The sequence below is a fragment of the Rhinichthys klamathensis genome, unplaced genomic scaffold (assembly GCF_029890125.1).
Source record: "Rhinichthys klamathensis goyatoka isolate OS25496 unplaced genomic scaffold, OSU_Roscu_1.1 h1tg000053l_1, whole genome shotgun sequence".
Classification (NCBI taxonomy): domain Eukaryota; kingdom Metazoa; phylum Chordata; class Actinopteri; order Cypriniformes; family Leuciscidae; genus Rhinichthys; species Rhinichthys klamathensis.
Genome location: NW_026606598.1, coordinates 3,933,173 through 3,950,418, shown reverse-complemented (window position 1 = coordinate 3,950,418; position 17,246 = coordinate 3,933,173). Strand labels below are relative to the sequence as shown.

The window sequence follows — 17,246 nt, the reverse complement described above, 5'->3', positions numbered from 1 at the left end:
TGATGAATTTCATGTTTTCATATCCTCAAATAGTGAGACGGCAGACGCTGAAAACCCATGCTTGAGTATGCGAAGTAGAGGAATCCATGGCACTCATTCACACAGAGACACGCAGAACATCATATTTAAAAAGTAGTCTTTTTATGAAAAAGAATACGGGAAAAGAGTACTATGTCCGAATACATAGTATTCGAAAAACAGTTGGCGAAAAGTCCCCTGGATGACCTACTACTTCCCGTGAGATTCTGAAGTGTGCATACAATGTACACTTTACTATCCCATGAGGCCACGGGAGAGGTCACTTGACAGTGTAACAATATGGCGGATGTAGTACGTATTTTCATTCATACTACACACATTCCTACTATATAGAGTGTACTTTTTTTAAATCCAAATTCAAATGTAGTACTTACTCAGACAGTGACACAGTGCTGGAGAAAGCGATTGGTGTGTGTGTTCACCTTTATTTGCAGTAGAGATGTTCCAGGAGCGGTGCTCTCAAGTAAACTGATGTTATAAAGAGCCTGGCTGAAGATCGGCCTGTTGTCGTTCTCATTGATGAGGTCGATGAAGACCCGAGCAAACCCCACATGCTCTGACAGAGACTCGTTGGCATACAGCTGGAGAAAAGAGTGGCAATGAAACCACAACATCAGAGGAAGCATTTTAAAGCATCATCCTTCAAGATGGAAAAAAACAAACATATTTCATTAAATACTGAAAAGTATCAATAAAGAAAATATTGAATTAACTATTTTACATAGTATTTGTGAGTTCTATGCACTGCAGCGACAATATTATTGTTTCCAATGTCGAGTTTTAAATCAGTCATGAGGTTAGAATGCTCCCTTTGAAGACAGCTCACTAGATTTTGGAACAAAACCAAAATTTTAAATCAAAGTGTCCGTTTTATGAGACTTTTATATGATGACGTGCTGACATGTCTATGATGTCTGCGAATGAGCATAATTGTGTTTGAAAACAACATGCTTGTACAGTATTCTTAACACAATTAATCTGTTACAGTATATGATACATTTCTCAAATGAAGGCCATGATTTATTGGTTAAAGCTATTTTTTCTAATCATTTCAAATAAGGATGAAGTTTGATGAAAGATAGTGAAAGAGAAAAAAAAACATTCTCTCCAAGTAAAATGACTTTTTAATCATTTTTTTCAGTTTTCAAATGTCTTATTAGCTCAATTGAGTCGTGACTTTTACTGTAGATGAATTAGAACAGATGTTTGCAAGAAACAAGGCTACAAACTGGTTGAGTTAGTGCCCGTTTGAAGGAATCTCCTGTACGTTTCTGAGTGTGTTTTGTGCCGGTGCAGATTGCAGTCATTTGTCAGTTCAGCTAAGCTAGTAAGTCCATCGCTGTAGGGAGCAGCTCCAGTCATTTAAACTAAATCAACTGTAAAAACACAGCTGAAGTCCAGCAGCATGACAGCACTGCCAATAATCGATTTGTATTTCATTTTCCCCAGTCTAAATCTCTGTTTATTTCCCTAAAAACACTACCCAAGCTTGGTCATCTAGTCTCAGTGTATTCTAAATGTTTAAATAAAAAGCAGAACTTGAGAAAAGACAGAGCTTTACTGTTGTTCATTTAATGTGTAATGTTGTCTGCATCTCATATTAAATTCTCCAGGCAAAGATGAAGAAGCTCCCCGAATCCAAGAAATGATTTTAACACACATCCTTTAAAAATTAACATAATATCAAAATTGACCACATGCATGTCCATGCAAATTCCTGATCTTATCGTGAATAATTCATCAGTGAATGTTATTCCAAAGTCAAAAAAATAAAAAAAATAATGGCTCTTTAATATTATACGTTTCCACCTGATTCCATTCTGGTGTTACACTCCTTTTTCATGATCCAATCAGTTAAAAACAAGTCCCATTCTATATTTTTTTCTTAATAAATATTCAGTTGTAAACAGTTTTATGTTGACTAAATATTCTGACAAATATCTGATCTCACGAATATTTGCATGTATTTGGTAATATCGGTAAATAAAGGCTTTTATGCATGTACAACTTCAGAGACAAACAAATCTTTACAAATCCAGGTTCATACAATATAAAATTCATAGAATTCACAGATTGATTTACTGTTTAAATTTAGGCAAATTACATGTGATAAATGGCATTAAATTTAACACATTTTGCCTAATACATATTTTACATATTTACTTGTATGATAATGTAAGTATTTGTGACCATTAAAAAGTTAATATATGTGTGCCTGAACCACACTTAACATATAAATATACACTACTGTTAAAAACTGTACTGTTTTTTTAATTTATGTTTTATAAATACTTATTCAACATTCATTAGATTAAAAGTGACTATTAAAATAATGCTTCTGCTAAAAGTAAATGGTAAATGGTAAATGGACTGCATTTATATAGCGCTTTCACTGACCCAATGGCCACCAAAGCGCTTTACAATTTGCCTCACATTCACCCATTCACTCTCTCATTCATACACCGACGGGCGACGGCAGCCATGCAAGGCGCCATCCAGCTCATCGGGAGTAGCTGGGGTTAGGTGTCTTGCTCATGGACACCTCGACACTTGGTCAGGTGGAACCGAGGATTGAACCACCAACCTTCCGGTTTGTAGACAACCCACATGAACCACTGAGCCACTGCCGCCCAAAGTAGCAGTTTGCACAAAAATAAGAAATGTTTCTTGAGCACCAAATCAGCATATGGGAATGTAGACTTTAGGTTTGCCATCACATGAATTAATAACATTTTAAAATGTATTAAAATAGACAAGTAAACAGTTTTCAAATTGTTGTAATATTTCACAATATTATTGTTTTTACTGTACTGATTTAAAAAAAATATTTAAACAATCTTATTGACCTCAATCTTTTGAACGGCACCTACAAAAACTGATGAGATCACTCAGGGATTGAATAAGTGGGATTTGTGAAGTAAATTGTGAGATGAACACTCACAGAAAAGCTGTAGCTCCTGATGGTTTCGTAGTCCAGCGGGACGGCCACTCGCACGCGGAGGTCAGCTCTGCCCTGCACTGCGGTGGGAGAGATGCTGAAGTGCTCAGAGTTATTTCCAGTCAGGACCACCTGAAACATGCTGTTCACCCCCTGTAGAGACAACATTATTATTTTAGTTTATTATGCATTTCATTGTCCAGAGCTGAGCAAACATTTCTCCTCCTCAGGTGTTTCTCCTAAGAACAAAAAAGCATCATTTCACAAGAGACCTCACATTTGCCCAGATGTCAGCGATCAAAATTAAATATGACTCAAATATTTATCATCCAAATGTTCTGAGATGCTATCCACCTTCATTTTGAAGTCGGCATGGAACGGAAGTTGCAATAGTATTTTTTCTCCTATTGTGACGATATCCGAATGCAATGGCTTCTCAAACAAGAAAAAAATGTAGGGCGGGACTTAATTTTGACCATGGGGGATTGATTGGATGGTTGTGGTTTGCTATTGGTCGATCTCAGGTTGCCCCGCCCTCGCGCCGGTAAACACGTCATCAGAGAAGAGTGGAGATGTCGTTGCAAGAGGGAGAGGAAGTTATTTTGATTAAACGATAAGAAGGCACATTAATTTAAAAAAAATTATATGCACACACAAATCATTAATAATAAATACGGCAATATTCCATAAAAAAAGTGTCAATATTGATTTCATGTGACTTTAAAGCTCTCATTTGTGTCTACTTTCATTTCTCCCAAAGACTGAGAAACATCTGAGAAGATGTTGATGCTTAAAGGAACCATGAGTGGAAACTTTATGTCTAATAAAAAAGCCAAATTTAGCATCCACCGTCCATCACACCTGCAAAAAGTTCCTCTCTCTCATCATTCTAACAAATGTGAGAGTGCGTTTTGACAGGGATTTTATCGGATGGACTCGAAATAAAACTTCAAACCTCACATAATAAAGTAATACAATGTTCTGCAATAATCATGTCTGTCTCTTGTCGCTGTTTCAGGTACAGAGAGATCCCGAGCAAATGGAAAGATGACAGGAAGTCCCTCATTAGTGTCATTCTCTCTTCCGCGAGGCCGGTGCAGGGAAGACAGGACATATGGCAGGAAGTAAATTCAATGATGACTCATCATTATCTTAGAAAGTGCAGTTTTATACTGTACACACACTGCATCACACACTCTGATTAAACACAATGCTAATGCTTGAGTGAGACAGCTGGCGGTTAAAGTGATGGCGAGGTTTGCTGACTGAAAACCACACAGTTGTGTGAGCTGTCACAACAACTTACGACGAGAAAAAATGTGGAATATAGTTCAGACGGAAAGTGAGGCAAGGTACCGACTCACCACCCCCCCAAACACACACACACAGACATAAACACATACACACACATACACAAACACACTCAAAAAGCAATAATGTTACACATGGTGAGAAGAATCTGTGATTGATTATTGTGTGTGTTTACTGGCTGCTTATCTCTACAAAGTCCACACTTATCTGTCTCTACAATCACTTCATCTCTTCGAGTCTCCTTCTCTCTTTCTTTTTTTGCCGTAATCTCTCTCTCTCACACAAAAAAGGAGAAGATGGGTTGAGGGTTTTGCTCTTATCTGATCTCATACACATACACAGGAACTGACAAACCAACATGGTGGACCAGCAAACCCGGTATACTAGTATATTTGTTAGAGCTGGGTGATATAGTGAATGTTTAGGATGTATTCACAGTTATTTTTCTGGCGATATAAAATTAAGCAACATTATGATTATCACAACGGATTTAATTAATGTGCTTTTTATTTGGCCCTTAAGCTTCCTAAAGAGTGTGTCATTAGAGTAATTTAGCAATTCTGTTTGCGAGAAATTTTTTTGTTTATTATTATTAAAGTCATGTTGATCATTTGCCAGTTTCAACTTCTTCAGTTGCCACTTCTTCCTTGAGCCTTGAAAATCGTTACAGTATTCTTATTTTGGTTAATACAATTTATTTGTTATTTCTTGGGTTAATTAAGTGAAGGAGAGAAACAGTGAAAAGAGTATCAGAGTTAAAATCTCAAGATATATATACTAAAAAAATATATATATATAGAGATATGGGAGCAATATGGCAGACCAGAACCAGATATATATATATAATTATATATACTGTATATAAACTTTTTTTTTTAATTATTGACGAGGGAAAAACAATTTGATACAGTTTATAGGGTAAATTTGTCACATTAGCTCACAATTTCGAAACCAAAATTTAATCAAACAGCCAAAACCGTAAATGCTAACATTCTTTATTGACCTGACTCTTGCCTTTATTATATTAACTTGTTTATCAGTGTTGAGATTAACTTAAACTAAACCTATTAAAAATATTTTTTTATTAATTGAAAAAGGTGAAAAAAATACCAATACTAATATTAGATAAAAAAATAAAAAAAACTTAAAAAAAATGTAAATGAATGTTTTCTTGAAAACTAACTGAAATAAAATAAATTGAAGTAAAATAATACAATTACTAAAAATTAAAGTGAAAAATTAAAGTACTGAACAGGGAAATAAAAATGAATAAATATGACAAAAAGCAGAACCAAATTACTAAAACTTTTAAAATGAAAACTTAAAATATATCATTCAAAATATTAATAAATACTATAATAATATATAAATAATACTAAAATAACACTTTTGTTTATCCAACAGCTATCGCAAAAATATGACAGTATTGGAATTTAGTTAACAGGATATAAAAAATAATAATAAAAACACTGCTAGAAAAGAGCATTTGTGAGTCAAAAACCAGATACTTGTGACAACTTCCCCAATCTCCGCTAATGCTCAGTGCTAATATTTGTACCTACTAATAAAAGCACAATGCTTAATGAAAAACACTGCTAAAACACACACACACGCCGCCGCCAGGTTCCATTTTGCAGGCGAAGCCGTTTGTGACCGCAACGTGGTGAATTGATCCGGACAGGGAAAATAGTTTCAGAGTTCAATAAACATTTACCCCGAGGTGTTTCCATACAGATGAAAACACACAGAAAGAACAAGAAAATAATAGAGAGAGATTGAGCGTGTGAAATAAAGGACGATAACCACAGACTAGCCCTCGCTAAAGAGACCAGCACTCCAGGTTAATCTGAGGTATTCACTTCTTTTATTTCTCTCAGTTATAAAAATCCCTCCATCACGCCACTCCTCAGGCCGGATGCTGTAATTGAGGAGGAGAATGAAGAGCCGGAGGCCTTGCTGAGGAAAAGTCTGACCGAATGAACGGCCACTAAACAGATGAGGATGGATAAAATGAGTTTGTGTCACTCGAACTCGTATATGCAAGCATAATCAAGAGATTCATTTGTTCAGATATTCTTCTCTGAATCATCCTGTTTTATGATCTGCAAATGATTGTAAACACAAAGCTACAAATGCAAATGTGACCCAACAAACTCTATTTTTCTTAAGAGTTAAAAGTTTGTTGTTGTACAAACTAACTAGCGAGCTGCCGGCTGATTGTCGTGCGGATTGACACAATCATTAATCCTGACTTTCATTCTGATCTGCATTAACCTTAATGCTAATGAAGAGACGCACACTGCATTTGCTGACATAACACCTCATTATCTCTGAACGATCATCCATTTGAAAGCACGCTGCCGGAGATGCTGTAATGGACTATTGGAGTGATTTTATAGCTTTTAAGGTGATGTGTGTAATTTTTTTCTGTTAAAACACATTCTCCTATCTTGGCTTAATATGCATAGACAACTACAAGCAAATGATTCATTGGCTGATTCCTGCAACAGAAGTAAACAATATGACTCTGTGGCATTTTTAAAATACTGAAATCAAAGATGACTCATCAGAGATTTATTTCTCATCACATGAGAAATAAATGTATTTCTCATCTAGCACCCACATAGAACACATTAGCGACTGCATAGAAATGTCCTATAGCAACAATCTAAAACACCATAGAAATGGCCTAAAATTGATGTAGGATTTACTTTAAAACAATCCAGAACTCAGAAATTGTTACACAAATACAAAGAAAAGGCGAGTAACACGTTGATTTAAACATGAAATTCTGAAGTAGAAATAATATTTTCTTGTAAAACACACTCCAATTATCTTTAACATCTATAACACCTAGCAACTGCCTAGCAACCACCAAGAACACTCTAGAAATCACAGAGCAACACTCTAGCAACCTCTTAGCAATGCCCAAGCAACCACCCGAAACCAATTAGAACACACTAGTAAAAGTCTAAGATACCATATAGGAGTCATCAAGAACACCCAAGCAACTGCTTAGCAATGCCCTAGAAACCATCTAGAACACCCTAGCAACTGTCTAAAAACTACATAGCAATGCCTTAGCAATCATCTATGACACCTAGCAACTGCCTAAAAGCCAACTACCCAAAACACTATAGAAACTTGTCCTCTCAATGTCTTAACCACCTGGAACACCATACAATCCACCTAGCAACACCCTAGAAACCAATTACAACACCTTAGCAACCACATAGCAAGTCCCAAACAATCAGTCTGAACATCATGGCAACCAAATAGAAAACCTCAACAATTGCTAATAAAAGCCAAGCAGATGACGGCAGAAGGTCTGGGCTCCATAGCAGCTTTCATTGGCCAAGTACCACCCAGAGGACGTCTAACTGACATGTAAAGCAGCCAATCACGGTTTGTTTTGTTCCGCGTCATGTTTAGAGGCGTGAAAATTCAATGTCAATGTCCCTACAATAACAGACCGGTGTGTAAAACTCTTGGGCGGACATTTTAAAAGAGTTTATGCTGCAAACTTTACATACTTCTGAAAATCCAGCGTTTAATTGATTCTGATAAGCGCTCATTGTCACAGTTGTAAACACAACGGCATTCTTCTTCCATGAGGGGGTTTAGCTTCACGGCATCTTTGTTTTCAGACGGACCGTTAAAGAAAAGCGACACACACGTCTCCCGGACATCCTGTAGAATTCAACCAATCAGATGACGACTTCGAAAATCGCTCCCTATAGACCTTATGTAGCCCCGCCCCTTTTCCGCGCTGAGCTCATTGTCTTTTGACTTCCGGTCTGTATTTTCACAGCGATCTTGCGTAGTTATGAATGAACGGCTCGTTTAAAAAATTCCCAAGGTCCATTTGTTAAGACATATGCTTTACAATGCTTATCATAAACATTAGAATGCTCATGATAACTTTCGTTAACTCTACAATAAGTAAATCAACTTCACCAGCTAATTACTCCTGGACAGCGATGCCATAGAAATATACAGAGCAACCGCAAAAACGGAAGTTCAAAGACAATATTCTAAAGATGGCGGCACCCTCGTTTCTCTGGTGCATAAGGTCTATACCCTTAAATAGGGCACTATTTGTAGTGTTGTCTGAAACCATGGTGGACGTTATCAAGTGCACTCATTCAATCCCACAATGCACTGCAAGAGTGTACAACCGATGTATGCTCAATGGCTAGAGAATAACCATAATGCACTGTGATGGTCGCGCTGAATGAATTCCCGCGTCTGACTAGAAGATGGTTCTGACTGCTACTCCATTTGGAAAATGGATGGATGGAAGATTCAGCTGCGGGCGCCATCTTCTGGTCAGACGCGGGGCTAGGCTGAGACTAGGACTGACCTGACCACACACAAAAACCCAGCTATTTTTTACCCAACACCATGTACTATAAAGATCCACCTGACAGCTTCAACTGGGATGACAACACACAGTAAAGGCAAACCATCCAGCACATCTCTCTATCCATAATCAAGACCACTAACTGTCAAGCATTGCAGAAGAGAAGAAACCTCTCGCCACATTTGTGCTCTTAAAAGCCTCACGTGCAGGCGACACGGAGGATGGCGCTCGAGATCGATGACGGAATTACATCGGCGGTTAAAATAACACCTTGTTTTTGTTTGGAGCGCTTAGAGAGCCATTGTAGCTGATGGGGGCTATTTAAAGAGCCATTCAATATGCAGGGATGTCAACACTCACTGGCCATAAGCGTAATTGCCCGTCCATTTGCCTGAACCACTACAGAGAAGATAAAAGCTGCCTGTCACACGCATCAGCAGGAAAGTTTGAAGATGAACCATACAGAGAAAGTTTGGAAACATGGTAAGAAATCCTAGGTAAGACACTTACGGTAAGACACGTACTTACTGGGTTAGTAAGTAGATGTCGTAGAGATGTCAATTTAAAATGTTCATTTAGTGCAATTAAAAGAATAATTCCCCATCAATCCCTAAAAAAACACCTGGCGTGAGCCCAAGAAGCCTCTTTAAACAGGTGCACACAGAGGCTGAGGTGGTTATTGAAATCTCAGATCCTCTGGAAGACTGTTGTTCATCTTGCATTAGGATCAGAGTCAAGCCTCACTGTATTGAAGAGCTGCCATCTCTATTCGCCTGTGTGTTTAGAAAGTCTTGTGCTGAGAGAGCTGAAAATGCCTCTAATATGTAGCTGGTGCTGTATTTCTTGAGTAAGAGGAAATGCCCACTGCTCAAAAGAAGAAAAAAAAAGAGCTGTTTATATGCCCTCAAAGACTGAAAGGTTAAGACTAATATAATTGATTTAACAGGACCGTAAAATGTTTGAGTTTCTGACAACACACTTGACTTCCTCTTTTCTGTTTAATTATCTGTTAATTATGTTCAGAAGAGCATACTACTCTTATCATTTCAGCAGAACAATATATATGTATATAATTTCCTGCATTCATAGAATACCTAGATGACATTTGCCAGAATAAGCATTGTAAATTGGATAATTCTATTTTTTTTTACCTTTATTTAACCAGGCGAGAACCTCACTGAGATTAAAATCTCTTTTAAGCCTCGCTCACACTACAGGAGTTTTAAAATCCTAACCGATTTTGAAATCTGGTTGCAGCTCACACTTAAGGAGAATCTTTGCAGATTTTCTTACCTCAAATCTTAAACATGCTCACACTACAAGATTTGAAAATCGTGGCGCATCACACACTACACAATGTTATTGTTAACGTCAATGTAATGTTAATGCAGAGAAAGCGCCTCACGTGATCTCACGCAACAGATCGGAAGCGGAAAGGTGGATGTAAACAAAATATCTGTCCTTCATATCAAGTCATATTCGTGAAAAGGTTGCCGTGTGACCAAGGAAAGCGAAATCTTTAAAAAAAAATCATCCTTTTAATAAGGATATTTCTAATGAATGGCGTCAGCTCTGTTCAATACAATGAATCAATGCCATAGATCTCTATAAGGTAAAGCATCAGCAGCGTTGCTCAATGCCCATTGCTGCTCAGCTGAGCATTGTAAAGTGGAGCTCAAAGTTAAAATTAAAATAATTAACAGCTTGTTTCATTTAACCTATCTTTGAATGAATATAACTTTATAATGAATATAAATATTTTATAATGAAAATATTTTTGTGTAGGCCTAGGCCTAATTCTGTGAATTACACTGTGCAAACCAAAGTAATAGCCTACAGTAGCTACTACCCACCGGATGAAGAAAGGGCTCTCAGTCTCCACAGAACATAAAATATTCATATTATTTTATTTTTCGTGTTGGCATTTGAGGAAAAAACAATGTTACGGACATGACCGCTCTAAGCGACTTTAAAATATGCTTTAAAACTTTCACAAAGACATCAAACAGAAAGCACAAAACCTTTCTTTAAATCGAATTTCGTTTTGTATTAATTGTATCTTAATTTTAAACAATGTTTCATCAACCAATTGCCTGGATTTTTATAAATAAGAAGTAAATATAGCAGACGATAGATAATCACGAAACGGAGGCGTCGGCGATACTTCATAAATGAACCGAAACTCAGCGTATAGATAGACTTGCCTCACAGTCACAGACATGTCTACTTTTAAACAGAACAATTCAAAACGAAAGAAAACAGACAACAGACTGCTCTCTGCTTATGTAATCCGTATGAAATGTGCATTTCTCTCTGGCGCGTTCACTACTGAAGATCGCGTGCATCCTGCGGAGGACGGAAGAGTTGCAGATGGTTCAGGATCGATTTAGAAAAATCTATATTTTTGACAACACTAGATTGTAGGCTACTTAGTTTATTATTTCAGATGCCTTTATTATGCATTTAGTATTTTATTATTATTTATTATATATTATGCTTATTTATTTAGCAATAACTGGATAAATGGAGATAATGCGCGCATCGCGCTGATGAGTCACTCAAAATTACCTCAATGGAAATTCCTTCACCATGACAGCCCTACTTATTGGCTTTTGTGACAGTACTGACGTAATTTGCTCATCCCGATAAATATCAAACATGTTTGATATGATCGAGGCGAGCCCGATTTGTGTAAGAGCAGATCGGGAGGTGCAAGATTCGATCTGTGAATGCCTCACATTACCAGATAATCTGTGCCGAACATCGGAACCGATCGAGGTCCTCGACAAGATTTTTTCTCCGATTCTCGGGAGGGGAAAATCGGGCATAAATCGGCCTAAAACTCCTGTAGTGTGAGCCAGGCTTTACAGGAGTGTCCTGGCCAAGATAGGCGGCCCAATTATTCAAACACACATATAACAATAAAACAATACAACACACAATAAATTAGTATTAAAAATACAACCTCAGAAGCATTTGCAAATCATCAAATCTTTCTCTAGCGCATATATAAGGGTTCTAAAACTGCTGAAAGACACCAGATGATTCAGCCTCAATGTCATTTGTAGAGAGTTCCATTCTGAAGGTGCAGCATAATTAAAAGCAGTTTTACCTAAATTAGTTCTAACTCGAGGTACATGCAGATTAAAATAGGTACATGCAGATTATAATCTCAATAAATAAACTGTCCGCACACTCAAATCCTTTAAAGGATTAGTTCACTTTTTAAAAAACTTTTGCTGATAATTTACTCACCCCCATGTCATCCAAGATGTCCATGTCTTTCTTTCTTCAGTCGAAAAGAAATTAATGTTTTTGATGAAAACATTCCAGGATTTTTCTCCATATAATGCACTTCAATGGTAGCCAAACGGTTCAAGGTCTAAATGACCGTTTCAGTTCAGCTTCAAAGGGCTTTAAACGATACCAGACGATGAATAAGGGTCTTATCTAGCGAAACGATCGGTCATTTCAAAAATAAATAAAAAAGTTAAAGTTTTATAGGCACAAATGCTCGCCTTGCGAACTCTCCTGTTCGAACTCGTTCATCAAAATGAACGAATCTTTTTTCGAGACATTGACTCGTTCATCAAAATGAACGAATCTTTTTTCGAGTCATTGTCTCGAAAAAAGATTTGTTCATTTTGATGAACGAGTTCGAACAGGAGAGTTCGAGCATTTGTGCCTATAACACTTTAACTTTTTTATTTATTTTTGAAATGACCGATCGTTTCGCTAGATAAGACCCTTATTCATCGTCTGGTATCGTTTAAAGCCCTTTGAAGCTGCACTGAAACGGTAATTTAGACCTTGAACCGTTTGGTGCCCAGCAAAGTGCATTATATGGAGAAAAATCCTGGAATGTTTTCATCAAAAACATTAATTTCTTTTCGACTGAAGAAAGAAAGACATGGACATCTTGGATGACATGGGGGTGAGTAAATTATCAGCAAAAGTTTTTTAAAAAGTGAACTAATCCTTTAGGCAAATTTAATAGACCAAGCTTTCGGTCAAAAGACCATCCTCAGGGCACAGGATTTGAGTGTGCGGACAGTTTATTTATTGAGATCCTTAGTCTTGTGTGTCTGGCACCTTGAAGATCGTGAGTGCGGTGTAACTCCTTCAAAACATGCAGATTATAATAAAACTATGAACGCAGTGAATAGTTACCTGCTACTTTTTGCTTAAGCATACAACAAAGATAAGATGGTAAACCCCCCAAAATTGCTTTGTATATCAATGAGTACCAGTGCATAACTCATAACTCAGTAATTCATAACTCTGAATTCTAATTTTTATGATATTATATAATGAATGAATACTTCAGCAAGGATGCATTTTTTCTCGCAATTGCGAGTTATAAAGTCCAGTTCTGAGGGGAAAAAGACTGACTTTTTTTCCGACAGACTGACACAATTGCTATAAACTTGCAATTTTGAGAAAAAAAGTCAGTTCTTCAATTCTGACCTTTTAAATTGCAATTGTGAGTTTATATCACGCAATTGCGAGAGGAAAAAAGTCAGAATTGTGAGATAAAAAGTCGTAATTACCTTTTTAATTTTTTATTCAGTGGCGAAAACAAGCTTCCATACTTATGAATTACTTTATAAAAAAATTAATTAGTTGAAAAAAAATATACAGTATTATGTTAGTATGGCTCTCTCTCTCTCTCTCTCTCTCTCTCTCTCTCTCTCTCTCTCTCTCTCTCTCTCTCTCTCTCTCTCTCTCTCTCTCTCTCTCTCTCTCTCTCTCTCTCTCTCTCTCTCTCTCTCTTCTTTTATCTGTCACTCTCAGTTCCAGTGATTTGAAGCAGGAATCAATGTCAAGTTGACTCGTGCTGCTCTTATCTCTGATTGATTCTGCTGGTTAGCGATAATTTGTTGATGTATCTCACCTACTCAAAAGCAAATGAATCTGCTGTCTAAATGGGGTTCTGCTGTGTTAGATGACATGTGAGAGACCAGGGATGTATATCAGAGTGTGTTTGTTTGTATACTGGTGATGAGATTAAAGCTGGTCGACATTTTATAGCAGATCTGAAGGTCTTTCGTCCAATCAGAATTTAGAGTCAGAACTCTCCAAAACCCACAATAACCATCTGACATAACAGTAAATATTATGTGTGTACAGTAAGTCTGTCTCCCTCTAACTACAGAAACTTCCTATCTTAATTCTTGACTTGATTTGAAAAATATATATTTCCTAAGTGAAGTTTACTAAACAGATAAGACAGGATTCCAAGTTTTACAGTATAAAAGCTATAAAAATGAATTGCCTTAATTAAAAAATGTGTCAAACACAGCAAATGATGCTCATGAAAGCAAGAAACATCCTGCACATTTTATCAGGACCTTGACTAGCGTTCCCTACGGACATTGATATTCATAAGCCATAACATTTAAATAACTCTCAACTGGATACACAGCCTGGGCACATATTTCTCCCTCATAACTCAGCTTTTACACTTACTTACAAATCAAACACTTCAAAACTGCTAAAAAAATACATGATGCAAATTTTTTGTTGCGCAACAGATTTGGAGAAAACCTGCTTAACTGACACAACTTGACAACATTCTAAACGTAAAATGACATGTTTAGCAAGCATGGTAATAAGAAGTAAAGCAGTTTTGTTATTATTATTATTGCTTTTATTATTCAAAATAAAATTAATTAATTAATATAGTTATAAAATATCATCAAATTCTAATAATTCCATTCGGTCTTCGTTGTAATATCAGGAAAGTCACATCACTGACATTTTTTACTTCACGCCATGCTAAAAATATAAAAAATCATTTTAATACAAAAAATGTTATTATGCTCATCATAAAAAAGTGACTATGTATGAACTGAAATTGAATGTATTTTTGAGCATCATGTAATTGACCCTCAACTCATTGCATTGTTTCTGAGCTAGTGAAATAAAAATGGCACATTTATCACCAGCAAATACATTGTGAAAATTCCTAGCCCTATGAGGGATCAAGGTGAGGAAGTCAGCCATTTCAACTGACCTGGACCTGCCATTCACATACAACATGAACTATAAGTGCTGACTCTGAAAATGTGTGGATGGCACTGTCGAAAAACTGCTTACAGGTTGAAAATAATTAGCGTGGAGTTAGGCGAGCATGTTGCTGCTGACTTGAGCACTTTACAGCCAAGAGAGCAGATTCAGAAGAGTGACTAGTTTGAAGCTTGACTGATAGGGGTGAGCAGGTGAGAAAGGTTGACATCTGACTGATTCGAGCTTGTTTCGAACTACTGCCATGAAGGGGTGCAGTGAGACCGGTCAGAAGGAGAAAATGTCATGTTCATGGAAATTGGAAAGCGCAAAGTTTCTGCGAACAGCTTCTTCCTTTTATTTTAGGAAGAAACAAAGTCAATGTACTATAGACATGCTCGTCCATCTGAATATTTCATAAGTGTCAGTGAAATCATGTGAAGGGAAAATATTCTCTTTAAAACTATGTATGTGTGTATGTCTCACCTCATCTTTGTCTTCGACCTGTATGTACAGGGGCAGAGCGAAGCCGACCTGCGCCAGCTCGGGGATCAGGACACGATACTCAGAGCTGTTAAATCTGGGTGGATTGTCATTTTTATCGATCAGCAGGATGGTGAAGGTGGTCATGACGGTGGCAGACGAGGGCGTGCGGTCCTCATTCAGCTCTGTCGCCTACACAGAGACGGAAAGATATTTTGAATGCTATCTCAATACAGAAGGGTCAAAAGAAGACTGCAACGGAAATCTGGAGGACTGGAATTAAAGAGAACATTTTAAGATTTTTAACAATTTTCAATGCACAATGAGTAAGAACTATTTTCAGAGAATTTGTGACACTGATCATGTGACGATGTTCTTATTTCCACGGAAGAACAAGATGGTCTTTGGATCCTTCTCAAATCATGCTGGAAAAAAAACGTGATCATTTAGAATTTGTTCGTAAGAATATCAGCTTAATACAGGCGTCGGAACTGCGTCCTGGTGCTGTTTTGACTCTTTTACACATTTTATAAACTCTTCACAAGTTCTCAGCTGATAAAAATAGCATCATATGTATACAGTTTAGTCCAGCACACAGCATTGGTTTGGATGTTCGGTAAGTTCTGTGGCAAAATATACATCATAAAAGCCCTTTTTTTTTTTTTTGTATCTTTAGATTTGGTCTTAAAAATGACAGTGTGAACGCTAGAAGAAAGAACGCTAGAAGAACACAAGTGTGAACACACCGTTAAAATACACAGCCATCAAAATATACCCATCCTCATGTCACTCAAAACTCATATGACTAAAAAATAACATGGACATTTTTGTCCACAACAGAAATCTCCCTTACAATATATATATATACACTCACCGGCCACTTTATTAGGTACACCTGTCCAACTGCTCGTTAACACTTAATTTCTAAGCAGCCAATCACATGGCGGCAACTCAGTGCATTTAGGCATGTAGACATGGTCAAGACAATCTCCTGCAGTTCAAACCGAGCATCAGTATGGGGAAGAAAGGTGATTTGAGTGACTTTGAACGTGGCATGATTGTTGGTGCCAGAAGGGCTGGTCTGAGTATTTCAGAAACTGCTAATCTACTGGGATTTTCACGCACAACCATCTCTAGGGTTTACAGAGAATGGTCCGAAAAAGAAAAAACATACAGTGAGCGGCAGTTCTGTGGGCGGAAATGCCTTGTTGATGCCAGAGGTCAGAGGAGAATGGCCAGACTGGTTCGAGCTGATAGAAGGGCAACAGTGACTGAAATAACCACTCGTTACAACCGAGGTATGCAGCAAAGCATTTGTGAAGCCACAACACGCACAACCTTGAGGCGGATGGGCTACAACAGCAGAAGACTCCACCGGGTACCACTCATCTCCACTACAAATAGGAAAAAGAGGCTACAATTTGCAAGAGCTCACCAAAATTGAACAGTTGAAGACTGGAAAAATGTTGCCTGGTCTGATGAGTCTCGATTTCTGTTGAGACATTCAGATGTTAGAGTCAGAATTTGGCGTAAACAGAATGAGAACATGGAACCATCATGCCTTGTTACCACTGTGCAGGCTGGTGGTGGTGGTGTAATGGTGTGGGGGATGTTTTCCTGGCACACTTTAGGCCCCTTAGTGCCAATTGGGCATCGTTTAAATGCCACGGCCTACCTGAGCATTGTTTCTGACCATGTCCATCCCTTTATGGCCACCATGTACCCATCCTCTGATGGCTACTTCCACCATGTCACAAAGCTCTAATCATTTCAAATTGGTTTCTTGAACATGACAATGAGTTCACTGTACTAAAATGGCCTCCACAGTCACCAGATCTCAACCCAATAGAGCATCTTTGGGATGTGGTGGAACGGGAGATTCGCATCATGGATGTGCAGCCGACAAATCTGCGGCAACTGTGTGATGCCATCATGTCAATATGGACCAAACTCCCTGAGGAATGCTTCCAGCACCTTGTTGAATCTATGCCACGAAGAATTGAGGCAGTTCTGAAGGCAAAAGGGGGTCCAACCCGTTACTAGCATGGGGTACCTAATAAAGTGGCCGGTGAGTGTATATATAAAACCCTGCAAGCCAAGCACATC

At 37.6% G+C, this 17,246-nt stretch overlaps 1 protein-coding gene across 3 annotated transcripts in view; it reads right to left on the bottom strand.

Annotated features, from left to right (window-relative positions):
- cdh23 (cadherin-related 23) overlaps window positions 1–17,246 on the bottom strand; it is a 310,447-nt gene that overhangs the window by 106,849 nt on the left and 186,352 nt on the right. For all 3 annotated transcript variants that reach the window (XM_056248248.1, XM_056248246.1, XM_056248247.1), the window contains exons 11-13: window positions 15,144–15,332; window positions 2,981–3,130; window positions 462–620 (exon numbers count right to left, since the gene is read on the bottom strand). In XM_056248248.1, the coding sequence (XP_056104223.1) occupies window positions 462–620; window positions 2,981–3,130; window positions 15,144–15,332 (498 nt within the window). The remainder of the gene's footprint in view (window positions 1–461; window positions 621–2,980; window positions 3,131–15,143; window positions 15,333–17,246) is intronic.